This window comes from Ochotona princeps, chromosome 17 (genome assembly GCF_030435755.1).
Source record: "Ochotona princeps isolate mOchPri1 chromosome 17, mOchPri1.hap1, whole genome shotgun sequence".
NCBI lineage: Eukaryota > Metazoa > Chordata > Mammalia > Lagomorpha > Ochotonidae > Ochotona > Ochotona princeps.
Genome location: NC_080848.1, coordinates 18,452,589 through 18,479,185, shown reverse-complemented (window position 1 = coordinate 18,479,185; position 26,597 = coordinate 18,452,589). Strand labels below are relative to the sequence as shown.

General features: G+C 56.1%; 2 protein-coding genes across 3 annotated transcripts; one reads left to right on the top strand and one right to left on the bottom strand.

Moving 5' to 3' along the window:
* Nucleotides 1-4,724: 4,724 nt before the first annotated feature.
* Nucleotides 4,725-21,186, bottom strand: CACNB1 (calcium voltage-gated channel auxiliary subunit beta 1). Of its 2 annotated transcripts, none has more exons than XM_004591132.3 (14): nt 20,899-21,186; nt 18,554-18,640; nt 15,526-15,645; nt 14,168-14,290; nt 13,657-13,793; nt 13,366-13,442; nt 12,782-12,936; nt 11,694-11,774; nt 11,299-11,357; nt 11,079-11,188; nt 10,746-10,897; nt 7,172-7,267; nt 6,575-6,760; nt 4,725-5,210 (listed from the first exon to the last, which is right to left on the bottom strand). In XM_004591132.3, exons 1-14 carry the CDS (start codon nt 20,980-20,982, stop codon nt 4,746-4,748), a joined length of 1,932 nt encoding a protein of 643 aa, XP_004591189.2. In that variant the 5' UTR covers nt 20,983-21,186; the 3' UTR covers nt 4,725-4,745. The 2 variants fall into 2 exon arrangements, with proteins under 2 accessions (XP_004591189.2, XP_004591190.2); XM_004591133.3 differs by lacking the exon at nt 12,782-12,936 and adding an exon at nt 12,024-12,043.
* A 2,050-nt stretch (nt 21,187-23,236) lies between these two features.
* Nucleotides 23,237-26,166, top strand: RPL19 (ribosomal protein L19). Its single transcript, XM_004591137.3, has 5 exons — nt 23,237-23,303; nt 23,954-24,060; nt 25,071-25,193; nt 25,425-25,545; nt 25,848-26,166. Exons 1-5 carry the CDS (start codon nt 23,299-23,301, stop codon nt 26,080-26,082), a joined length of 591 nt encoding a protein of 196 aa, XP_004591194.1. The 5' UTR covers nt 23,237-23,298; the 3' UTR covers nt 26,083-26,166.
* The last annotated feature ends 431 nt before the right edge of the window (nt 26,167-26,597 follow it).

The window sequence follows — 26,597 nt, the reverse complement described above, 5'->3', positions numbered from 1 at the left end:
GCACGCCGCACCGGTTTCACTATAATGCATTTCAGTCGTGTAACAGTGCGGCTGTCAACCACTTTTTGGGAATTTCTTTCACCTGAAGACAGAATGAACATGGATGATGCTGGGCTGAAGGTGCAGGTTTTAAGGAAGGAAGAGCAGTTCCAAGGTCTTCCGCCACCATCCGTACACAGCGTGTTTCCTACCGAAAGGCTGAGGGCTAGCAGAGAAAAGAGGGGGCAAAGGATGGGGAGAGCCAGGTGAGCCCAGAAGGTGTCTTTTTCACTAATTTTTTATTAGACTTATTTTTATTTGAAAGGCAGTTACAGAGAGAAGGAGAGATATAGATTCCAACTGTTGGTTCACTCCCCAAATGCACAACAGCCAGAGATGGGCTATTCCAAAGCCCAGAACCAGGAGCTTCTTTGGGGTCTCCCACATGAGTGCAGGGACCCAAGGCCTTGAGCCATCCTCCACTGCTTTCCCAGGCCATAAATAGGGAAGGATTGGAGGTAAAGCAGCCTAGACTGGAATTGGTATCTATATGGGATACTGGTGATACAGGCAGAAAAGTTTAGCCTACTAAAGCATGGAGCTGGCTTCACCCCTAAATTTCTATTTGTTTATTTAGTTTCCATCCGCTAGGTCACTTCCCAAATGCCTGCAACAACTGGGGCTGGTCCAGGCCAAAACCAGGAACCCAGAACCCGACCCAGGCCTCCCCATGTGTGTCGGGTGGACCCAAACCTTTGAGTTGCGTGTTACCTGCCTGCTGCCTCCCACAGTGGGTGCACATTAGCAGGGAGCTTGAAATGGAAGCAGATTGAGACTCACATGCCCCACACACCAATCTCCAGGGATGTCTTGATAGCTGTGTTAAATGCCTGCCCCCTCCCAGCTCTTTCTGTACTTCCTCCACGTGGGTGCCTCTCCCCTGCTCATCCAGGAGAAAGCTGAGTGCCTTTAGCCACCTGGCCATGGAAGCCCTGCACCCAGCCCCCAAGCGGCATCCTGGGAATACCAGGAGCAAGGTGAGCACAGGTTAAGATGACTGGGAAGGTTGGTAGGAAAAAGAGAGAGAGAGAGAGAGAGAGAATGAATCAGTCACAAGTCAAAACCTCATCCCCCAGCTTGGTGTCCAGAGTCAGGAGGGGAAGTTGACAGCCAGAGCCCACCTCAGCTGATTCTCTCTTCGCCCTGGGAAGGAGGCAGCTGGGCACAGGTAAGTGCTGGGGGGCAGGTGGCAGCAGAGGCATCTTAGCATTTTAACCATCTACTTCAGGGAGGAGGTGTAGGCAGATTTCTTAGTGGATCCCCCCTCCAAGCATTGCAGAAGTTGGGGCATTCCTGGAGCAAGAGGAATTAACACAATGAACTTGGCAGCGCGCAGCTTGAAATCCAAGTATCAGCAGAGCCCCCACTCTACGTCTGTGCTAAATGTGAACAAGAAGCTTAATCTCGCTGAGCTTTCTGTGTAAACTGAGTTAATACTCCCTACTTATAGCTCAAACTCCACCCCTACCCCACCCCCAGCCCCTATGCAGAGCCCCAAGGCCCTGCACCCAGCACCAGCCCCTCTACCCCACACTGCAGGAGCTGGGCCTCTCAGTAGCTGCCAGCCCTCTGCTGACCCCAGCCCCTGAAGGTTTCAGGGAGTCCTCCCTAAGCGCTCTGTCTTCTGATTATGGGATATAACAGGCAGGGGCTGCCTCCCTGCTACCCATGGGGTGGTGCAGCTGTCTGCAGGTGAGGCCCTCCTTCGCCTGTGCTCCACACGGCAACCAAGGCACTTTTACCGTCGCTACTCAGGCCACAGCTTCTGCACACCCAGCTCTGGAATGAAGCCAAACTCCTCAGCACGACTTAAGGCACACTCCTCCCTGCCCCTCCTGGTGTGCTGTGCTTGTGACGGACCAAGAACAGGCCAGCTGCATCCTCTCTGCCTTGAGCACTCCTTCCACCTGTCTACCCAGGCTAACACTTTTAGACTTTTAGACTCTGCTCAAACCTCAGCTCCTGGAGCCGATGTTGTGATGTAATGGGTTAATGCCATCTGCAGCACCAGCATCCTATATGGGTGCTGGTTCAAGTCCTAGCTGCTCTACTTCCCATCCAGCTCCCCGCTAGCGCACCTGGGAAAGCAGAGGAGGATGGCCCAAACCTTGGGTCCCTGCACTCACGTGAGACACTGGGATGAAGCTCCCAATTCCCAGTTTTAGCACAGCCCAGAGCTGGCCACTGTAACCATTTGGGGAGTGAACCAGTGGGTAGAAGATCTCCAGCCCTCTCCCTCTGTAACTCTTCCTTTCAAATAAATAAATATTTTATTAAGTCTTACCTCCCACGGGAAGGCTTTCCATCCCTCCCTAGGTTAAGTAGGGACCTGTTTCTGGTTTGAAACAGCACCCAGTGAGTCCATTTAGTTGCAGTAAAATTGCCTTTAGCTCCCACTCAGATTTGGCCCTGCCACAGAGAAGGTGCTTAATGAGAAAGCACAGGAATGAGGGGTCGGTGCTGTGGGACAGCACATTAAACCACTGCCTACAGTGCCAGCATACCATATGGCTACCAGTCCAAGTCGCACCTGCTTCGCTTTCAATCCAGCTTCCTACTAACGCACCTGGAAAAGCCTCAGAGGATGGCTCAAGTGCTTGAGCCCCTATACCCACAGGGAGACCCAGATGGAATCCCTAGGTTGCAGTCAGGGTGAGGTCATTTGGAGAGTAATTAGCAGATGGAAGAGCTCTCTCCCTGTCTGTGTAATTCTGCTTCTTAAATACTCCAATATCTTAAAACAAGCCAACAGGAATGAATTGATTCCAACCAATGATAGAGGGAAGAGCACTGTGCTGGGAGACAATCTTCATTCATTTTGCCTTCCACTCCTGGGCCCACCCTGTCTCCCTTCCTTTGCTCACATGGAGGGTCTTGTGTCTGTTGTCCTTTGCCTAGCCCCTGGGCCACAGCATTCAGATGATGGACTCAGAGTTCTGATCCTCCTGGGCCACCACTGCCACCCAAGAACCAGGTGAGCGGAGAGATGGCCATGGATGCTGCTCAGGGATTACATGCCAGCTGTCACTCTGCTGCCACCTGCCGACAACCTTCCTGGATTCTCACCCTTCCATACAGTAACCTGCACCCCCTTCCAAGCTGGTTAGCAGAAACTTGGAGGCATCTGTGGAGTTAGAAGCTCAGTGCCTCTTCTCGGAGTGTTGGTGCACAGAGAAACCATGGGAGCAGAAAAACAAGCATGTGCTTTTAAAATGGTGTCCCCATGGATCTGGATCCTTCATAGTTGGTTACTCTGTCTCACGGCCCTGCCTGTGGGAGACAAATGAGGGGCGGGGCCCGGGGCTGCACCGGAAGTTGGTGCTTGCCACACAGCATCACGCAGGCAAAGAATAGCCACAAAAACCAAGGAGTGTCTCTCCTTTGAGTCAGCAACTCGGAACACAGCGCAGCCTGCCTCGCCCCACCCTCGTGCAGCTTCCACGTGTCTAGATTGACAATGGGGGTAGGGTGGGGGTGGAATAAAGAAGTAGGCTTGGAGAGGCGACCGCAAAGGACAGAACGGCAATTTTATATGTGGCAAAATACTCCTAGAGTACAGACAGACAAACATGGGGGGGGGGCACAGGACACCAGACTTCAAAGTGGGGACAGGTCGGGCAGTGGTGTCTTGTCTTCTAACCAATAAATGAAAGCTGCACCCCACCCCAGGTGGGGAGTGGAGCGCCATTGGCACAGGAGGTGGCGAGACAGGCATGAGTGCCCATCCCTGAGGTGGGCAGCCGCTGGGCAGGACCCAGTCCTCGTTGGCACATTCAGCTCTCTCCGGCTGGGCTGCTGGGCTGCAGGGCAGCTGTGGGCGGCAGAGAGCTACCCCAGAGGGACATGGGGAAAGGAAGCAGCAGCAGCAGCCAAGGCCCCTTAGGAAGCCCAGGGTGCCCAGGCAACCCTGAGGTGGCGATCACCTCCTGGGCACCGGCCCCAGAACCTCAGGATGAGGGTGACAGAGCGGGTTTTGGTTTTTTTGGTTTAAAATGAGGGGAACCAGAATGTTCCATGGGCTTCACCCCAGGTGACACAGGGCTGGGGTGGGAGGTCTCAGATGTGGAGGGGTCCCCTCTTCTGTGGGGAGCAGGCAGGGGATGGTGAAGCCAAAGCTCATTCCTGGGGTGGGCAAAGGCTGAGGCGTGGGAGTATGGGGTAGGGGCTGTGGCTGTGGCTGCGCTCAGGTGCTGGGCCCCGCCTTCCCTTCCACCCACCCACCAGACAAGCTCCTACAGGGCTCTCACGCACCAGGCACCACTGCCAGCAAGCTGGAGTAGGGGTATGTGCTGAGCATGATGAAGGAACAGGATGTAGGGCTTGGGGTGAGGATGGGGGAGGCCCCATGAGAGAGAAAAGCTCTCCAGGAAGCGGACCACCCCTTCTCCACTACCACCACAGCCCTTCGTTCTGAGCCCCGCGGATAAAGTGGGTTAATGCACCTTTTCTCTGGGCATGGGAGGGGAGCGTCCCCAAGAAGGGAGAGGACACTTCAGAAAGGAGAGCACCCCCCCCCCCCGGCGTGCAGAGCCGACAGGAAAACATCGACAGCAGAGGGGGGAGAGGGGCTTACGGGTCTGCCGAAATGACTTCATCCCCCCTCCCCCAAGAAACCCTCAACATTGAGCGAAGGCATCGGCCAGGAGGGGGACACGGTGGCACCCGCAGGCAGAACAAAGCCCGGTGCGAGTCTTCGCTCCCAGTTCTCAGCGGATGTAGACACCTCGCCCCCAGCCCTCCAGCTCGTTCTTGTTGCGCCCCAGAACTGGCCCCCCACCCTCTGCGCAGTAGCGGGCCTTATTCCGGCCCCGGTTCCGGTTGTCGGTCAGCTCCTCCTCATAGTCTTCCTCCTCCTCCTCCCAGGAGCCCTGCCGCGCTGGTGGGGTGCAGCCCCCCGCGGGGTCTCCAGGCCCTGGGCCCTCCGAGGGGTCCGTTTCCATGTCCACACACGAGTCTCCCGGCTCCGTGTAGGCGGAATTTCGGCTGCCAGGAGTGTCGGCATCGAACGTGTCTTGGCGGGACAGTGCCCGCAGGGTGCCTGCCCGGCCTGGCGGGTGGCTGCTGGGGTAAAGGCCTGGGGGTTGGCCCAGCTCCCCCGGGTACTCGTGCACACTGGCGTGCTCCCCGGCGGCGCGTTCCAGAGGCTGGTCCCCGGAAGCAAGGTAGGGTCCCTGGTTAGCAGACAGACGGCACACACCATGCGGGTCAGGCGGAGGCGAGAAAAACACAACAAAAGCAAGGAAAGTTAGTGAGGGCATTGAGACCCGCAGGCAGGCATTGGCTCTGGGGCAGGGGCACCCGGGCAGACAGCAGCCAGAGGACCGACCCTGGCTTACTAGCTCCCTAATAGGGACACAGGGTGCCCGACCTCATCCACCCTAGGCTGCATCACCTCTGACCACAGCTATGGGAGAAAGCCTATTACAAGGCAGGAATGCCATCATGGGTTCATCATGGTTAAGAGCTCATTGGTCTGTTAGTGGCCAACTGGGTGAGCCATCTAGGGCTTTTCACTCACACTCACTGACCCTGGTCTTCCCTGACCACACCACACCTCAGCCATGAGCTTCTAGAACCTACGCTTGTTTCTCCGCCCCCTCTGATGCCCCATTCCTCTTCTACCCCCCACCCCAAGGGCTCAAAGCATCAGACAAGGTCCTGGGTACCCCCACCCCATTGGAGCTGGCAAGTTGGCTCATACCCTCATCACCAAAGGCACATGAAAGGATTGATACCACCCAGAGGCCACCAGGTAGGGAACAGGGAAAGGCCCAGGTTCTAGGACCCTTGCCACTTGCAACTGTGTGGCCCTGAGGGAGTGACCCCCATGTCTGTGGCCCAGTTTCAGTATGACTGGGATTAGCTGTGAAGACCTAGGGTGGAGGGGGTTGGTCTGGAGGAGCTGTAGGACCCCTGTGGAGGCAAAGGGAAGCCACACCTCCCAGCTCCCCCTGAGCAGACACCTAAGACCCAGGGAGCAACTGGGCCCATGTGAAATGCCACAGTGTGGGGCAACTTGGTGGACTTCTTTATAACTGAAACCTAAGGAACCAGCTGCAGCTGCCACGGGAGGAGGCCCCATGGGTGGAGAGGGGCATACAGCCTGAACTTAGGGTCCCTCCCCAGGGGCCACAGAGGTTAGGGAAGAAGGAAGGTTAGTCTCTCCCTCTCTATGAGGTTGTGGAGTCCAGCCAAGGAATACAAGGGTTTTCTCTGCAACACCCCCCCACACACACATGCAGCTGGCAGCAGATATAATCCTAAAGTAGCCGGCCCAGAAAGCCGGCCCCAGTTCCATCAAAGACCACAGACACCAGAAGCTACCGCTCACCACGTTTTTTACAAAATAAAGCTCTTCTCTTCCTTCCCCAAGTTCCCTGCACTCCAGTTCCAAGCCTGGGCGGAGGGAAGGCAGGGCGGGCACCCACTACATGGCGTGCTCCTGCTGCGGGGACACCGTGTCGTCGCCCTGCTGGGAGGTCTCCAGCCCGCCCCAGAAGCTGAGGTTCCTCCTGAGCGAGGTGAGCACCTGTACCTGGAGGTTGGAGACAGGGGCAGGGCTGGCAGCCAGGGCTGCAGTGGCCATGGTGCGGTTCAGCAGCGGATTGGGTGGCGTGCTGCTGGGCGGGTGTGTGGCTTTCCAATAGGCTTCCAAATACTCTGCCAAGTGCTCGCAGGCATCCTCCAATTGGTTCTCATCCAGGATGATGTCAAACATTTCCTGTGAAGGTGGGGTAGGGGGCAGGGCTGGGATGAGCAGGGGGCGTAACCAAGAAATTGAGGGTATGGCCTAGGTGCAGTGGGCGGAGTCAAGGGGTTGAAGGACAAGGTTAAAAAGAGGCCTCTGGAAGCCCAGAAAGGGAAGGAGTCACAGCCCTTGGAGGTCTTGGTATGGGGTCCAACTCCCCCTTCAAGGCAAACATAGATGGGCTGGGAGCTGGACTCCCCACCAAGGAGTCCAGCTGGGGCTTGAACCTCCCAAGACTGTGTGGCCAACACTCTTCCCTGAAGACCACTCTGCAGCACCTGGCCTTGGAAGTTCCTGCTGGCTCTGCCCCTGGCACGGTACAGGCCACAAGAAACCAAGAGAACCTCAGTGTGCTCCCTGTCCACCCCCAGGCCCAGCACTCACGGGTGGACACTGGGCCAGCTTCTCCGAGGCTGCTATTTGGACATTGAGGTGTTTGGACTGAGACTTCCCTCGGGACTTGATGAGCCTCTGAAGGACCTGGTTTGGAGAGAAGAGGAGGATGGATACAGGCAATGCACCAGGTCAGAAGGGCAGGTTGTGGCCAAAGTCAGCATAAGAAGCCAGAGAGGATCAGGGCCCAGGGAGGTCTGATGGCTCTCCGTTCAGCCACTTCTGAAGCAATGATCCACCAACAGTGGGCATTTGGTCCAGCTGGTGAGAGTCTAGTTCAGACACATGCATCCAAAACTGGTGTGCCGAGGTTTGAGTTCCAGCTCTGTTCCTAAGGCCAGCTGCCTGCTAAAGCACACCTTGGGAGGCACCAAATGATGGCTCCAGCAGTTGGCTCCCTGCCATCTGCCATCCATGTGGGAGAGCTGGACTCAGTCCTGGGCTCCTGGCTTCAGCCTGATCCTGCCCTGAGCACTGTGGGCATTTGGGGAGGAACCAGAAAATGGGACAGCTCTGCCTCTCAAATAAATAATACTAAAGACTGTATGTGCTAGGGTTGGTGTTGTGGTAAAGCAAGCTAAGCTGCTGCCTGAAATACCAGCATCCCCCATGAGCTCTAGTTTGAGTCCCGGCTGCTCCACTTCCAATACAGACCTACTGGGAAATCAGCAGAAGATGGCTCCAAGTATTTGAACCCCTCCGCTCACACAGGAGATTTGAATGAAACACTTGGCTTCTGGCTTCAGCCTGGCCCAGCTGTACCTGTTGCAGCCATTTGGACAGTGAACCAAGGATGGTTGATCTTGCTCATCTCTCTCTTTATGTGTGTGTAAGTATGTGTCTTACCCTCTCTCTGTAAATCTGCCTTTCTAATAAATAAGCAAACTCTGAAAATCTGAAAAAAAAATTAGATTGTATATTTTTTAGGAATCAATTTTCATTTTTTATCTGAAAGAGACAAAGATAATCCATTCACTGGGCCGCTCCCTAAATGCCTGCAGTACCTGGTCAGGGGCAGCCTGGACCCAGGAATTCAGTCTAGGTTACGCACATGGGTGGCAGGGACCCAGGTATACTTGAGCTATCACCTACTGCCTCATGAACTGCACATTAGCAGGAAGCTGGAATGAGAAGTGGAGCCAGGCCTTTAATCCAAGCATATGTGGAAAGATGTGGGCGTCCCAATCCCAAGCAGGATCTTAAGTGCTATGCCAAACACCCACCGCAGTCTGTTTTTCATGGCTCAATAGACATATTTTTTAAATATTAGTGGGTCTGAGGTCGCTGTTTAGTCTAGGGGTGAGGATACCATGTTCCACATCATAGGCTTGGGTTCAATAGTTGGCTCTGGTTCCTGTTCCCAACCTGCTACCAATGCACATTCTGGGAGGCAGCTAGGATGGCTCCAGTATTTGGGTTTCTGCCACCCACATGGGAGACCTGGATTCAGTTTCTGCTTCCTGACTTCAGCCAAACCCACTCTAGCTTACTGTGGGCATTTGGACAATATACCAAGAGGTAGGAACTGTCTCCATCTCTGTATCTGACTTGCTCTCTCTCTGACTTTCAAAAAATAAAATAAGTTTAAAAAATTTTGCTAAATTGGGCCCAGCATGGTAGCCTAGCAGCTGAAGTCCTCACCTTGCATGTGCTGGGATGCCATATGGGTGCTGGTTCTAATACCGGCAACCCCGCTTCCCATCCAGCTCCCTGCTTGTGGCCTGGGAAGCAGTTGAGGATGGCACAGTGTCTTGGGACCCTGCACCCACGTGGGAGACCCAGAAGAGGCTCTGGGCTTTGGCTTCATTCAGATTGGCTCAACTTCGGCCGTTGAGGCCTCTTGGGGAATAAGTCAATGGATGGAAGATCTTCCTCTCTGTCTCTCCTCCTCTCTGTTTGTCTGACTTCCCAATAAAAATAGAATAAATCTTTAAATTAAAAAAGATAAATAAATATATCGTAAATAAATAAATAAATAGATCTTTAAAAATTAGTGAAGCTGAACAACTGGTATTCAAAGAACAGAAGTTCTTTGGAGTATTTTTCCAATGCTTTTGTAGATTTATTTGAAATTAAGAGCTGTTTTTGTTTTTTTTTTTAAATCAGATCTAATGCTAAGTTACCAGGCATTTTGCACACTTCATTCATTTACTATATAATCTTCACAACAATCATCAGAGCTTGCCTCTGTGGCAAACAAGGAAACCAAGGCACAGAGGTGTTAGGTGGCTCGTTAGAGAGCATGGTGCTGGTAAATGCCAGCCCTGGGAGGCCACGCCAGGCAGCCTGACTCCAGAGTGCACCCCCCCACCCCGACCGAATGAAGAAATGGAATCATCTCCCACTTTGCAGTCCACAGTGCTTCTGCAGCCATTAGCTCCTCTGATCCTGCCCTGCCCCAGCAGCGCTTTGTCCTCCTCCTCCCTTGTATCTCAGGAAAAACTGAGGACTCAGGGACAGGTGCTGTGCAACAGCAGGTTCCATGCTGCGTGGGCTGCATGGGACACCTGCACCCCAAGTCACAATGCTGCTCACAGTCCTGGCTTCTCTCTGTTGTAGCTCCAGCTTCCCGCTAATGCTCCTGGGAAGGCAGTAGCTGATGGGTCAGGTTCTGGGGTCCCCGCCAGAAATGTGGGAGACCTGGGTGGCATCTCTGACTACTGGCCCAGTCCTGGTTGTTGTAGGCATTTGGGGAATGAATCAGTGAATAGAAGACTTCTCTGTGTGTGTGTGTCTCTCCCTCTCTGTCACTATGTTTATCAAATAAAAACATCTTTAAGGAAGGAAGGAAGTGAGGGAGTGAGGGAGTTAGACCTCAGAAAACAGTTAAGTAACTGGCCCCGGGTGTCCAACTCACAGATGTTAATATGCCATTGCCGGTAGCTAGCATTCATCAGACACTATACTGGATGTTCATAGCAGCTATCTCCAGTCTTCTTAACCATAACTCAAGAGAGATAATAATCCCATTTTATAGATATAGAAGTTGAGTCTCAGAAGCCCAGTAATTCCCCCAAACCACAAGCTCAATAAAAACAAGAAACCCAACAATAAACAGCATAAATCAATCTGAACATGTTTCAAACCCCATTCTGTCTTCTGATTGAAAAACCTCACCCAAACTCCTCCCCCGAGTGTCCTGAGTCCCCACAAAGACTCAGAAGGACAGCAGAGCTGCACCATGAGCACTCAGCACAGCAGCCTCCTCTCCTGCCAAGTCCATGTGAGGATTTTTCCCCTTGCATTGAGAGGGACAGGCAAGGGAAGCCAGGGGAGGTTTCCCAAGAGCCAAGTGGTTGGGTGATAAAAAGAAGTGAATTTTCTATGGTTTTTGGTTCCAGGATGAGGAGTCCACCAGAGTGGAGACAGGCTAGTGGCCTGCGTAGATCTAACCACATTAGCAAAGCTGAAGCAGGCATTTGTTAAGGGCCACAGGGGCGTGTGACAGAGAAGAGAATGAGGTGAAATTAACAAGCAGTAGAAATTTATACCCAAGTGGCAGGACTCTAGGATACTCCTTCTAAACCATGCTGCCCCCTCCCCAGGGCCCAGCTCCCGCACCCACCTTGGGAGAGGTGATCTTGATGTAAACAATGATGGGCGCCAGTGAGGTCTTGGAGAGCTGGGCCGGGTGGTTGATGGTGTCTGCATCCAGAGCCACCAGCTGGAGGGTCCGTGCCAGCTCAAAGATGCGTTCGATCTCACTCTGCACTTCAGCTGGTCATGGAGAAGGCAGAATGTAAAAGAGTCCCACAGGACACAGTGAATTGTAGGGAGAGGGTGCTTCTGGAACCCGTGCCACCTGCCCTCTGCCCCCTCCCACTCCTCCCATAGCCTGCCCAGAAGAGAAGGAAGGGCCGTGGCAGGCTGGCAGGCAAGCAGGTGGTGAAGGGCTCACCCAGGCTGGAACGGGTGTTGGAGCGCTCAATGATGATGTGCTTGCTGGGGTTGTTGAGGACAGAGCGCTTCGCCAGAGAGATGTCGGCTGTCACCCGCGTAATGGAGATCCTGGGTGGCAGCGACATGAGGGGGAGTCAGGGCTCAGGGTGGCTAGAACACCTTGTGCGTGTCCACCAGACTCCCTCTAGAACTGTTAGCCCATGGCCTCAGGGTCTTACCTGCCATCAAACCGATGCTTTAGGAAGTCAAACAAAGCCTTCTGCATCATGTCTGTCACCTGAGTCAGGAAGGTGGGAGGGAAGGAGGAGTCGGGAAGGAATAGAAGAGGGATCAGGGAGAAGCCAGGCACTTAAAGCCACTCAGGAGCTGCTGCTGTGGTGGATGTCTGCACCCCACATTCCATCCCCTTCTGCAACTTCTAAGATGAAGGGACCTCTCCGGGGGCGGGCTCCCTTCTGGGTCTGAGCCAAGGCACACTCTGGTTCCTGAGGCCGCACAAGGTAGCACGTCAGGGAGGGATGGAATCCCTGAGGGATTTGGCAGCTCTTGGGGTAGGGGATCTCTCTGGAAGTTGAACCCCTCTGGGTACACCTCCCCTTCCAGGGGCTCCTACCTCATAGCCCTTGAGTGACGGTCCCACCAGGATGATGGGCCTCATGGAAGGCACCACGTCATAGGGGGGCACGTGCTCTGTCTGGGGGAAAGCAGGGTGGGGAGACCCCAGAGTGGAGATGGCATTAGCCCCTTTCTCCCCAGTATAGGCTCCCCATGCATCCTTTCCACCCCCTGGCCCCAAAGACCAGACGTGGGAGTGAGGCAGGGGACAGGGAGGAATGGTCAGGGAAAACCAGAAAAGGTAGGGAAATTGGAGTAGAGGTGTTAGAAGGTCCCTCCAGCTCATCCCAAGGTGCAGGGAGGGGACACAGAAAGCTGTGATACTCACCGACTTCTGCTTCTGTTTGGCTGGATCCAGAGATTGCCAAAAGAGGGGAAGGAGGGGGGACCCAGGCAGGGGTGGAGGGCAAGAGGGAGCCGGGACAAGGGAGGGAGAGTGGGCAAACGAGGAGAGATAACAGGGCATGCGTGTTAGTGACAGACAGAGCCAGAGAGAGGGGATGGAACCCCATGCCACATGGGAACCAGAGATGGCCCTGGAGCAAGGGCTGGGAGCAGGACTGCCAGTCCAGTGGCTTTGGGGACAGTCAGATGTACCCTAACCCCTTCTGGGTCTTAGAAAAGACCCAGGGAGGGTAGCTACCCCAAAACTGGTGTCCAGTTCCTGCCCCTAAGGCATGCCAATGTGCTTGGTTTCAGGGATCCCTTAGCTATTTCACTGTGCAGCCAACAGTCACCCCAACATACACCATGTGCCCACTCAGGGTCAGAACAGGACAAAGAAGGAATGCCATTCCCACCCACAAGCCAGGGTGGGGCACACACAGGAGACTCCACTGGGAGAGAGGGGGGCCTTTACCACCAGACCTTGCCTTTCAGAGTGTGGTAATTTGCAGAGGGGTGGGGTGGGGAGGGCAGCGTGTGCACGTGGATGTGCCCTTCTAAGCCTCTACCCCACCCTCTGCCTCCTTAGCAGGAAGCCCCCAATTCCCATGGCTTCACCTGTACTCCCTCAACATCCCTTCCACTGCCCTCCCCACCAGCACTGGACCCCCTCCCATCTTGCAAGAACTCGGTGAGAAATACCTTCTTAAAGAAGGGGATGCGTTTGCCATGAGGTGGCGGGGTGGTAACACTGCTGACGCTAGTTTTGGCAGAGCCGCTCTGCTCCCCAAGTTCTGTCTCCTCCTCCTCTAAGTCTAAGGGGTCTAGTTCAAAGGCTAAGTTAGTCATTTCGTTACCTGGACCGGCGAGTCAGGAGAGAGGGGGGAGGGAGGCGAAGTGGGGAGGAGTGAGGTGGACGTGGAGACACAGAACGCAGGGGTGGGATGGGGAGAAGAAAGAAGAAGAGGTGAATGGAACGGGGCTGGGAGAAATGGATGGGGGGTGGGGCGCAGGCAGAGAGATGAAGCTACCAGAAAGGCGAAGGTGGCGGGGGGGGGGGGGGGGTGGGGAGACACACAGGCCTAGCATGTGGGGAGGCCCATTCCTCATCCTCACGGACGGGATGCCACTACATGTGGTTGGGAAATTAAGGGTTAGGGTGGCTCCTACTTCAGGGGAGGAGGGATCAGGCTGGGGTGGGGCGGGGAACAGGTAAGGAGGTGGGAGGGAAGACCAACCCATCTAGGAGCTTCCCCCTCTCACCCTGGGGTCTCGGAAGCTCTTACCACTGGCAGGGGGTGTGGGGCGGCGTGTGCCAGTCACCACGTCACCCAGACTGGAGCTGGAGTTGTCGCCTGATTTGCTGTGTGGGCAGAGGCAAATGGAGCCTGTGAGCGAAGGGGGTGGCTTTGGGGGTGGGGACTTTTGACACCTCCCTCCACCCACACCTCCTGGGCTGTCACCCTTCTCCCCAGGGCCCTTCCCCAACCCAGCAAATAATGCTGCCAGCAGTTCTGTGACCTCAGGTCTAAAGGGCCCCCTGCTGAGGTTTGGAGCACCCCACCCCAGCCAGGCACCTAGAGCTGAGGCGGTTCTGGCGCAGCTTCTGTTCCTGCAGCAGGCGCAGGCTGTCCAGTTTGACGGGGCTGGGGATGAAGCCAACCTCACAGCCCTCTTTCACCAGCCGACCTATCCACCAGTCATTGTTGTACTTCTGCAGGTGGGCAGCAGGGAGACAGCAAATGGGACATTGAAGGCACAGACAGCAACCACCTCCCCAGGATGCCACCCCAGACTAGCATGCCCCAACTCAATAGTGCATACTGCCAACTCCAGCTTTTGATGTGTCCTCTCCCCACCCAGCCATTCCAGGATCATTTCATGACCAGCACCTTCTCTGGCCTCGGATGGCCTCTCTCTCAAGACAGCCCCTAGGCAACACCAGCTCATTTAGCAAGAACTCCCGAGGGTCAAAGAGGGCGAGGTGTGTCAGAGGTCACAGAGAAGAGTCAACCCTGAAGTGCAGGACTCAGCCCTCCCCACCCACCCCCTAGCGCTGCCTCCACCCTCCCCAAGTGTTCTCCCCACCTCCTTGATGTGCAGGAAGTCCTTGGGCTCAAAGGTGATGGCTACCCCCTGCACAGGCACCTCATCCCCTGGAGATGGGTTGTATCCGACATTTGTCCGCACAGCGAATGCCACAGGCTTGGTCTAGAGGAGACATGAGGGGGAGAGCAGGAAGCAGAGGGTTAAACTGCATGAGATTCTGGGGCGGTGATCACACAGAGGTTGTCCCCAAGTAGGTGAACTTTCACAGTACAAAGGCAGGCAGAGAATGGAATGGCTCCCTCTCTGGGAAGGCCCAGAGATGGTAACTCCGGTGGCCTAGGAGCGCTGAGAGCTGGCCAGCAGAGGAATGAGGATGCTGCTGCTAATCAGATCATGGCCCCTGGTCAGTGCGACAGGTATTGCATTATGCATTCCTCCTAACAAAGAATCAGTGAAGTAAAGGATAATCACTTTCTTCATTCTAGTGAATACTGCCGAGGATCCAGAAAGAAAACCACAGAGCTCCTGAGAACCAGGTGTGACAAAGCCACAGCTCGGGCGGGCCGCGTCCCATCACACAGGGCCAGGGTCCAAGCCTCTGCTCCACTGTCCACTTCCTCTGCCCACTGCTGCGCACCCTTGGAGGCAGCATTGACAACTCAGGCGGCTGGGTCCTTGCCATCCATGTGGGAGACCAAGATTGAATTCTAGGCTCCTGGTTTTGGGCTGACGCAGGCCAAGCTATAACTGGTATTTAGGGGATGAATCAGCTGAAGAGAGATCTCTCTCATTCTGCCTTTGAAATAAAGTTTTTAAAGGTTTATTTTATTTTGATTTGAAAGGCAGAACTATAGAGAGAAGGGGGGAGAGAGAAAGAGAGAATCTTCCATCTGCTGGTTTACTCCCCAAATGGCTTCAATGGCCAAAGCTGAGCTGATGCAAAGCCAGGATCCTGGAGTTTCTTCCAGGTCTCCCACATGGGTGCAGGGTCCAAAGAACTTGAGCCATCCTCCACTGCTTCCCCAGGGCATAAGCAGGGAGTTGGATGAGAAGAGCAGCAGCTCATATTGGATGCCAGTGCTGTGGGTAGAAGTTTAACCTACTATGCCACAGCGCCATCCCTAAAATTCATAAATTTTAGAAAGAAGTCAGGGCTGGGACTCTAGCCCAAGATGCTTGATGCCAGGAAGAGCTCCTATAGCATGTCAGATCTGTATCAGGCACATTGGATGCCGGGAAAAGAGTGAGGGATTAAAGCCCATGCCCAACAGACAACTGCAGGGACACACCACTAAGAAGCGGCTGGGCTCAGCCTTGGCCCTGGTCTGTGCAGGCTCCCGCTCGGGCCTGGGAGCAGGAGAATCAATGCCAGCATAGTCCCTCCCCATGCTTCTCACCTTGGCCTTCTCCAGCTGGGCTAACGCCTGGCGCTCTGCCTCCTTCCTTAAGGCTTCCCGATCCTCCTCCAGGGACACGTCAGAGTCCGATGGACGGCTGGTATAGGACTCAGCAGAGCCCTGGAAGCAGAAACAGCCAGCTCAGGGCCAGCATTACCTCCCCCAGGCCTGGGCCTGGAAGGACATGGAGGTGTTCCCAATTGCTGATGACTGAAGCCCATGCTGGCCTAATGTGATACTGCAAGACTGGGAGAAAGTGGTGTTAGGTGGAAGGGGTGGGGTGATGCAGGAAGGTGCTAAGATGGACAGGCCCCCAGGAGCAGAATGGCTCTAGAAAGGGTGACAACAGCAAGCAGAGGGTTAAGGCAGGTCCAAGGACAGCTGCTTGGGGCCCAGGGAGGGGTGGGAACCTGATAGGGGCACCGCACAAGGGAGGAATGCCAGGGGACTCGTCTCCACTCCCTGCTCCTCCTTCCCTCCCCAGGCTGAAATCTTCTCAGTGGAAGTCCCATAGGGTCACTGCCCTGGGTTGCAGCCACTAGCTGAGTCCTGAGTCCTTTGCACTACCAGCCCTGAGCAGCCCACTGGGTCAGACGGACCATCAGAGATGTTGCCATCTTCTGATGGGCAGGAGTTCCACCCCTATGTCCCCTGCACGTTTAGCTGGTACCACCGGAAGCAGGCCACCCTACTCAGAGCCCCAGGCCTCAGGTTTTGGAAAATACTAAATAGAACCCAAGATTCTCAGACTGGTGCAGGCACAGGAAGCAAGTTAAGAGCAAACTTCAAGGCAGCCCTTTCCCCAGATCTACAAGCTACCAGGTATCAGGGTTAAGGCAGGTCAGGAGCCAACTGTGCCAGGAAGTTGGCCTCAGTAGCACTGGCCTGCCTGGAGTGCAAGGAACTCCTACAGGAACACACATGCACGTGTGAGACACATATACAGCCTGTGCAGACCTCTTGCAACAGGGCATGGAGATACTGATTCACGCGTACCCTCAGTGTGTGACGGCAAGTGTCTGAGGGCGTGCTGTGTGGTGGGTGCTGGCTGTACATGACTAAGTGGGTGCAGTTCTGCGTGAGTGCATCCCATGGGGCACAACAGGGTGCTGCATCCCTGAGGGTGGGAGACACGCCAAGGGCAGGAGGTGTGGACTTGTGGGTAGCTGTACAGGGGTGGTGCTGGGTGAAAGTGGGAGGAAATATGAGGAAAGAACAGGACTGCGGGGGCATGGGGGTTCTTTCCTGAGGGTCACCTGGCCATTTTAGTTGGTATCTTCACCCATCCTTCTCCCTGTCAAACGGTGTAGGTGGAAGACTTGCAAGGGAAGGAGTGGGGTAGAGGTGAGGGTTGCTATGAGAAGTTGGGAAACGGGACGCACTGGAGGGAGGACAGTCAGCTCCCGGATCTTTCTCTAACCTTTCAGACACAGCCCTCCAAGCGGACAGACACCACAGAGCCAGAGAAACACGACAGAGGCAGAGAGGCACTCATTGACCCCAACACGGAGCAGGTGCACCTGCACACACATGCACACCTGTACACACATAAACACACACACTCACATACACCAGAAACGGTGGGAGACAGCAAAACACAAGGAACAGCAAAGACAACCTATAGGGGAGGCCCTGCCACCGGCTTTCCTGAGGGGCTGCTACGCCCACCTACCACCCTCACCCATCCCCAGCTCACCACCACCAGAGTCCGGCTGGGCACCTCCATTCCGGCACCCTCAGTGCCTGGCCCTGCTGGCCTGGGGGTAGCCCACACTGCCCGTCCCCCCCAGGGGCTCAGGTTACAAGCAGAGTTGCTACATGTGCAAACTGCTGGGGTATATTTAGCTCAGAGATGTGGCAAGGACTACCCCCCCAACTCCCCACCACCTCCTGGGGAGGTCAGAATCCAGAGCCGAGAGGAGAATCTGAGATGGGGGGTCTGCTCCCCTGGATTAGCAAATACTGAAGGACTCAAGACCATTTTCTGCCAAGAGGGACAATAAAACAGAGCAGCAGTCTCCCTGGCCTGGGCCCAGTCCTACAACTGAAAGGATGAGGCAGCGATGGAAGAAAGGACTTCCTGTCTACTTGTAGACCAGGGAGACCCCGGCGTGTAGGGCTTCCCTTCCCGAATCTCAGAGTGCCACGTGGTGTGGAAACAGAAGAACCTAGCTCCAATCTGCACTAGATCTGCCTGTATCCGCCTCTTCCTCACCTCCCCGCTCTACCCTCACCTGTGCACCCTGACCAGTTCCTCCTCAGCATGCTCCTTGCCCTTGTCTGAGTCCAAGCCTCTCTTTCCTTTTCCAGGTCCCAGGCTTTACAGAGCTGCTCCGTAGCCATAGCAACCACAGGCCTGCCTCCTTGTCTCTCCCTGAGCTGCAGAAAGCCTGGGGCTGGCAATCAGAACCGAGAAGGCAGCACCTCACTGACACCACACACAGGACTCCAGAATGCCAGCTTCAGCTCTCCCTTGCCTGGTCAGGGATACAGACCTAGGTCAAACCCTTCCTGTCCCTGCCAACATGCCTTCCCTCTACACATTCAACAGTCACATCGGGGTACAGGAAACGAGAGTCAGCCCTATGGCAGCAGGGTCCCAGGGACCCAAATGTCTCCACTCCTCACTTCCTAGGATCTGCCTCCACCCTACCCAGTCACAGATCCCGGGGGAGGACATGGAAGCAGACAGCCGGCAGGGGGAGTGGGTGACAGCCCGAGGCAAGCTTGGAGGAGGCAGGCCAGGCTGTCCCTGAATGAGATGACGCAGGCAGGCAGGCAGCAGAGGCTGGTGCCTGGTGCCGGGGGAGGGGCTGGCGGGGGCGGAGGCTGAGGCAGTGGGTGCAGCTAATAGTACACCCATGAGCAGGTAGGTCATGGGATGCCAGGATGATGGGGTGGTTCCAAGCAGGTGACAAATGACAGGCGGAAGGGTGCCTATAGGAAGCAGTAAAGGCAGCTCCCCGGAGCCACCCTCCACCAGTAGCCACCTCCCTGTGTTCCCCCAGCCTCCCAGGGAGGGGGGTACCTGGCGGACAAAGCTATTGGATGTCGTGTCAGAAGATGTGCTCCCATCGGACCGTTTGAAGCGCCCTTTTCTCTTGCTGTATTTGCCCTGTGGAAGGTGGAGAGAAAGATGCGTGGGATCAGGAAGGAACTCTCCCAACCCTCACCTTGCAGAACCCAGAGCCTCAGCCAAGCCTGGGTCACATCTCACTCCCACAGTGGAGCATCCGCTGTGTCCCTGGCCTGAGGTGGTATAGCCTGAGGTGAAGGAGCGTCCCCAGCTTCCCAGACCACAGGCAGGCCGGGGAGCCCCAGCAGGCATGCGTATACACACACACACACACACTCACGCCACGACTGGCTGGGAGGCGGAGGCCTCATTAGGCAGTGAAGCTAATTAAGATGCTGGGTAGGCTCCAGAGGCCTCTGGGAGAAGGAGAGGCTTCCTGCAGCACCCCTTTGCCTAGAGAAATGGCGGAAGTCCCCCTCCTCTCAGTCTCCCCGCAGCTGGAGGGAGGGTCCCCCAGAGGGAAGAGACCTCACCAGTCCAGCTTGGCTTGGCTTTCCCGCATTGGCAAGGAGGAGGATGGCAGCTCTGAGCTTTTGGAACCCCAAGGCTAGATTTCTGGGAACTGGGAGTGGGGGAAATGGGTGTGGAAAGTAAACATCCAACCCTAGAAACTGGCCTGGCATCCCTGGGGGTAGATTTTGCTCCCCACCCCAACTCCCATCCTGTTCCTCACAGTCACAGTGACCACACCCCTCCACAAGGGGGCAACCAGGATCAAGCTTCCACCCCATCTCCTTACAGCTGCCACTGCCCACGCCCCATTCCCATGGTACCCACCAGGCCGTGTCAATCTAAACTTGGCCCCACCCCAAGCCAGGCCTAGCACACAGGCCACAGGTCCCTGTAGTAGCCCAGCCTGAGAGGAGTGGATACTACCTGCCCACTCCCACAGCTAAACACTGGGATTCAGGGCTTCCCGTGAAAGGAGCTGCTTCCTTGCCCTGCCCATTTCACATCTCCACAGCTGGCCCTAGGGAGGATGAAGATGTCTGAGGGTTCAGACATCCGAGCCCCAACTGCAACCAAGGAGCCTCATGAGCTGGGCCAGCCTGGGGGTCCTTGCTCCTGGGTAGAACAAGAATGGGGCATGAGTAAGAAGGGCACACAGGACCCTTGCAGACATCTCCTCTCTGGCTCTTCTCTCAAAGTAGGCTGATAACCAGTTTAGCTCTGAGCTTCCCAACAAACCTCAGAGGAGCCCCCAGTAAGCCCTAGCTGCCAACAGCAGCCCAGACCCGGTCCAAAGGGAGTGGCGCTCAGAGGGACAGGGGACAGCTGGGAGGAAGGCCCTAGGCAGCTGCCTCATGGGCTCTGATGGGCCTGGGGTAGATGAAGGAGATATTTTTAGGTCTGATCTGATCTCCCTACATACCCATTCACCACATATCACGGTGCTTGCAGTTGTTCCCTGCTGGTCCCAGCACCACAAGAGTTAATGCTATCCTTGGAAAAGGACATATCCAAGAAATGCCCTGCCATGATCACTGTCGGTCGCCCTGTGGCAACCCACCACCTTGCCCAGGAAGGGTTGTGCCTTTCTGGAGGTAGCCCGGGGGGCACAGAGAAAGTATGTGGGGGGGAGGGTAGAACAGCAGACCTCTCTCCCAGGTGAAATAGCTCTTTCCCTCCAGGACTGCCAATTGGCACCCACCCAACTTTCCAAACTTTGGAGGCGGCTTGCTGGAGGGAAGTGGGGGGGTGGAGAGGCAAGTCAACGTGGGTGTGGGGGGAGGGGAGCTAGCTCAAGACGAGGATGGAGATGAGGAGGTTGCCAGGGGGACCTGGAGAGGGACTGGCTCCTTCGCTACCTCGAGGGACAGTGTCTGTGAAGGCCTGGCGGCACCGCCCTCTGACCAGAGCCTTGGCCATTTCCCTGTGCCACCCCCACCCCACCCACTCCCTCCTGGCGCCCTGAAACGTGCTACTCGTTGCCCCCTTGCCTATCTGACTCCATAGCTCCCCTCATTCTCCCCTTCAAGGCTCAGGTCTCCCCACCAGCATCCTAGGCTCTCAGCCCACCAGAGCCGCTACCGAATCAGTGGCGAGGCGGGAGGAGAAGGTGACGATGACAAGCGGCCCACCCGCCCCCTCCCCGCGCCGCGCCGCAGCACCGCAGCCCAACTCCGGGCCAAATGCCCATCAATCACTGAACCCGGAGGACGAGGGGCGTGCAAGATCCCCCGTTGCCCTCTGTGCCCGGCACCTAGAATCAATTCTTCGCCAGTGCTCCTCGAGTAAGCCCAAGCGAGGTCTACGCGGGCGACCCCCTTCCCTCGGCCCCGGCCGCCACGCCTCACCTGCGGGCTGGGGTCGAAGACCTCCATGGGGATCTCTTGAGAGGGTGGGTAAGAGCCCCGGGACATGCTGGTCTTCTGGACCATGGAGAGGAGCCTCCCCTCCGGCCGCCGGCCCGGCACAGCCGGGCACCCTCAGCGCATGGGAGAGAGGCCGTCGGAGGCGACAGCAGCACAGCGCAGCCAGCAGCGGCGAGTCACCCAGTCCGGCCTCCGGCTGCCCCCTTCCTGCCTGGCCCCACTGCTCGCGCTGTCTCCACTGCCGCCGCCTCCTCCCCTGAAGGCTCAGCATCTCCCCCGCCCCCTCCCGGGCTCCCTCCTCCCTCCGCCCGCCCCGGCTCCGCCCCTCGCAGCCCCTTCGCGGCAGCCGCGCTCAGACAATGGTAGCTCCCCGGAGGCCTGAGGTGAGGGCGGCCGGCTGAGTGCTGGGACGGGGTGGGGGTGGGAGGAGTGAGGAAGAGGGACACTCTGGGGTTCGGCGTTGGGGGGCAGTGCACCATCGGATTCCCAGCGCCTAGGCTGGTGCCGTCCCCCCTCCCGGGGTGCAAACTGCTCCTCCTGCGGGTCTCACCAACCTACTCTTGCCTGGGCTGCCAGCCCAGTGATTCTGGGACCCAGCTTTAACTCCTTTCTCGCCAGTGTGGGGCCTAGGCCATGCTGAACCGGAAAGACCCTCTCCAACAGAGCTCTGGAGTGGGATAGGGTGGGCATCATGAGTGGGGGTGGGATCCCAACACACAGCAATAGGCAGTCCCAAGGAACTCTAGTCTTTTTGCTCAAATTAGTTGCCAGGATCCCCCAGGCTCCTCCAGAAGGCCCAGCACAGGGCAAGAGCAGGTCCCCAATCCTGCAAGACAAGACCCACTGACCAACATCAGATGGCAGGCCTGCCTGACACCGCGGGATGGGTGTAGAGCAGAATCAACCTGGGTAGATCTTGATGCCAACCTGCCTGAGGCCCTGGACAGAGCAGGATACCCCTCTGGGGGTGGGGTTCCTTTCACGTGAAATGGGACTCCTGGCACTACCATCTTTGTCACCTGGGGCAGGAAGACGGAGAATTCAAGGACAGATGGCTGGACTATGCAGAAACAATGTAAGGCACGGTGCAGGGTGCCCATCCCTTTGTGTGCCACTCCTTCCCCTGGCCCACAAAAATGAGACACAGGTTGGAGAATATTTACCCAGGTTTAGGAACTCCACAATTAAGACCAGCTGGCCAGGTTTGGCTGAATGCACTGGAGATCCCCCCTCCACCTAAGTTTGACAGGTGCACAGCCAGTCATGTCTGAGCACATCACCTTGGGACTGGGCACAGGCTGCAGCCCCATCATCCCGTTCCATAAACAGTTTCCAACCCTGGGCAAGGATCTCACCAGTCCTGGGGACAAGCGGGCCTGGCAGGACAGGAACAGCCCTTGCTTCACAACCTGCCCCAGCAATGTGACCTTGACTGCAAAATGAGAGTGGCGCACACGTATACTCTCTTTCTTGACCTTCTGTTTAGCAGCGAGGGTAGCTCAGGGGAAAGAAGCCCGGGTGATTTGCTCAAACTGAGCCAAGAAGTGTAGCCAGCACTCGGATTTGAGTTTCCTGAATCCCAGAACGCTTACGAGGGGTAGTCCACGGAAAGAAGAAAGGATTACGGTTGGTGCCACCATCCGAAATCTTTTTTTTTTTTTTTTAACTTTTCTCAATCGTTCTCTCACTCGGCCAATGCAGAACTCTGCGTGTTGTACTAGCCAGGCTGCGTGTCCACTGCAGTACAGCGCCAGCTAAACACGACAGCTTCCCGCCCTCTGCTCAGGACAATGCATTGGACTCTCACAACGAGGACCAGGTCCACCCCACACAGGAGGACGCTAAGGGGCCTGCAGTGGACCAAAACCTCAAGTCTTGGGTGACCTATTTCGTGCCTCAGATTCCCAGTCTATCTCAAGAGTGAATACGAGGTTGTCTTCGACGCCTGCCGTCGTTATTCTTCAGCGTTCCCTTCACTAATTTAGACCCCGCTAATCACGGATGCGGCCAGCGCGCGAGGAGGCCGCCCCGAGAAGACCTTCCTTCCTCCGCCTGCGCGACCCAACACCACTTCCGGCCACCCAACCCCACCTGACCGGGTTTGCCTTACTGCGCATGTCTCCTGGAAGTTGGACTATACCACCTGGCTCGACAGGAGGGGTATATTTCTAAGTTTTTTCATTTAAAACCGATATCCGACATTAGGTTTCTAATACCAAAGGTCTTTGTGGAAGATGCAAGGAATTTGGGGGTGACATCGTATGAAAGTAACGGAAGGGAATACAGATGAAAGCGAAGCAAGTGTTGGGCTCTCCCCTTCCCAGATAATGGGAGGAGCCCGGGCTGGCTGCGTTCTTTCCTTTCGCCTCCTCGGCCGCAGCCATGAGGTGAGGGCTCGCGCGGCTCCGGTGTGGGCCGAGCCGGGCTTGGGAGGCGGACGGCGGGCTCGGTGCCGCGGCCGCCGGGGGAGGAGATGGCGGAGAGCCGCCCGCGATGCGGCCGGCCCCGGAGCACGGGGTGGAACGAGGCCCTGGCCGCGGGAACGTGGCGCGGGGTAGGCCGGTGGCGTCGCGGGCGCTCGGGACCCGGAAGGGCCGGCGCAGCGACGTGTGGGCCGCGGGCGGCCGGGGGACCGGGCATGGCTTCAGTGGGGCCCGGGAGCGGCCCGGGAACCGGGCATGGCCTCCTTGGGGCCTCGGGAGCGGCCCGGGGACCGGGCATGGCCTTCTTGGGGCCTACGACGGCAGGGCGTGCCGAGGCGACCCGTGGCTTCTCCGTAATTGGTCGCTGGTTTCCGAAATCGATAAAGCTGGCTGGCTGTAGTTTGCTAATGAGCTAAGACGAGAAAGTGAAGGGGAAAAAAAGCATTTTTGCTTTTCAAAGTAACTTGAGGCTTAGAGAAGTGAGGGGATCGCGGGGTGAGGGGACAGGTGCTGCGTCCCGCGCGGTTTTAGTTCTCGCACTGGAAGATTTCAGAGGGCAGGGGTGGCAAGCAGCAGTCCTCCGGGCTGATGTCGTCTGCCGTGTGCCCCCCCAGTATGCTCAGGCTTCAGAAGAGGCTCGCCTCCAGCGTGCTCCGCTGCGGCAAGAAGAAGGTCTGGTTGGACCCCAATGAAACCAACGAGATCGCTAATGCCAACTCCCGTGAGTCCTTCCTCTCCCCTCGTGTCAGATGGGGGATTACTCTGTACTGAATGCTCGGGAATCTGGGAGTCGCAGAAGGCAGGCCATGGGGGAGGGGAGAGCTTTTCCTTCTGGTCATCCGCAGCACAGCACAGAAGTTAGAGGCACACAGTATTAATTAGTATATCTCGAATGGGGTTTTTTGTGTGTGCGTGCGCTAAAGAAATGGTAGTCCAACAACTGGGATTTCAAAGTAAACCTGGCCATGAGGGGTGGGGAATTGCGGTGACCCCTGGCATCTTGTTTTAATGCAAGCAACTGGCATTGTGGTACAGCGGGTAAAGGTGCCACTTTTTATGTGCTGGACCTCAGAAAAACATTTTTAAAGGCATGAGATAACCAGTAGTTCTCTTTTTAGATTTTTGATTTAGGTTTATTTGTAAAGGAGAGCAAGTTTGGCCCAGTGCAGTTAGCCCAGTGGCTAAATCCTTACCTTACAACTGCTGGGATCCCGTGAGTGCTGGTTTGTCTCAGGTGCTCCAATTCCCATCCAGCTCACTGCTTGTGACCTGAGAAAGCAGTAGAGGATGATCTAAAGTCTTGAGACCCTGCAACTGCATGGGAGACCTAAAGGAAGCTCTTGACCTCTGGCTTTGGATTGGCTTGGCTCCGGCCTTTATAGCCACTTGAGTGAACCAGCAGATAGAAGATCTGTCTCCTCTGTGTATCTGCCTTTCCAGTAAAAGTAAATAAGAAAAGAAATTGATCTGCTGGTTCTTTTCCCAAATACCCACAGCACCTAGGGCTGGATCACGCCAAGGCCAGGGACCCACAACTTGTACCCATTAGCTGGAGGGTAGATTGGAAATGTGGCTTGAGACCTGGACCGGGCACTCTGCTGTGGAATGTGGGTATCCCACATGGCTGTCCCAAGTGCCTGCTTCCCTACCACCATCTTTACTTAGTCAATCGATTGGGCAGCAGGTGTGGCTGGCCTGCAGCCAGCTGACCAGGTACATCGTGTCTTGCAGGCCAGCAGATCCGGAAGCTGATTAAGGATGGGCTGATTATCCGCAAACCAGTGACCGTCCACTCCCGGGCTCGGTGCCGGAAGAACACCCTGGCACGCAGGAAAGGCAGGCACATGGGCATAGGTGAGTGGGATCTTCCTGTTTTCTCCAAGGCCCGATACTTGTGCTTTGTCCTTGGATGCAAATCGGGAGTTTGGCAGTGATGTTGGGCTTGGAATTACCTGAGTCCATACAATGTGCCAAGGAATCTGTATACTTATTTGGGGGAACCAAGAGCTGAATGGAGTGGCACCAGTAACTGGTGTGGAGTTTGGAGTGGGCCTGGGTGGGGGCTCATGGCTGGCTCTGCTGCAGGGAAGCGTAAGGGTACAGCCAACGCTCGCATGCCGGAGAAGGTGACTTGGATGAGAAGGATGCGGATCCTGCGCCGCCTGCTCAGGAGATACCGGGAGTCCAAGAAGATTGACCGCCACATGTACGTGCACTCTTGACTTTGGGCTGAAATCCAGGGCATGCTTGGGATGGGGAGCTTGTCCTCCAGAGCCAGCGCCCTGGCCTCACATACAGCGCCATTCTAAGAAAGCTTTCCTGTTCTAGTCCTTTTTCTCCATGATCATTCAGACCAGCTTAAGAGCTGAACTTGGTTGCCAGGCAGTCTTAGGGAACACGGTCCCAGCAGCATGGGGGAATAGGAGGCGATGCTGCAGCTCAGCCACCATGGTTGGGAGCAGCCTGTAGGGCCTGCCCATCACTCACCAGGACTCCTCGCCCCCGCAGGTACCACAGCCTGTACCTGAAGGTGAAGGGAAACGTGTTCAAAAATAAGCGGATCCTCATGGAGCACATCCACAAGCTGAAGGCCGACAAGGCCCGCAAGAAGCTCCTGGCTGACCAGGCCGAGGCCCGCAGGTCCAAGACCAAGGAAGCCCGCAAGCGCCGGGAAGAGCGCCTGCAGGCCAAGAAGGAGGAGATCATCAAGACCCTGTCCAAGGAGGAGGAGACCAAGAAGTAAAGCACCCCGTGTGTGTGTGTGTGTGTACATAGTGGCCTCGGTGAGGGCTGTGGGTCAGCCATCAAAATAAAGCATGTCCCTGTCTGCTTTGCCTCTGCTTCAGGAACCTTTCCGGCTGCTGGGGGGGTGGGTGCTCAGAGGTCCATGGCTGGGCACACGCTGAGGTTCTGGGCCCATGGGGGTGGGGTCATTCTGCCTTTCCACTAGCCATTTCTTCAAGTTGGAGATCAGGGACATGTTGGTGCTGTGTCAGAGAGCCATCCTTCCAGCTTGGCAAAGGGGGCTGCAGAGTCTGCTCCTGCCCAGGGCCCAGGGCCCCTCACTGCTGAGCTGCACAGCAGTCCTTTAGTGGCGTCCAGCAGGTGGTCCCAGCCATTGGTTTGTGTGTTGAGTAGTGATGTACACTTAGAACATATTGATTGGAAAGCAGAGATTTCCCATGTGGAGTGGTGGATTTCCACAAGTGGCGATGGGAACTTCACCAGCTCTCCCATAAGGGTACAGGGCTTGCCCAG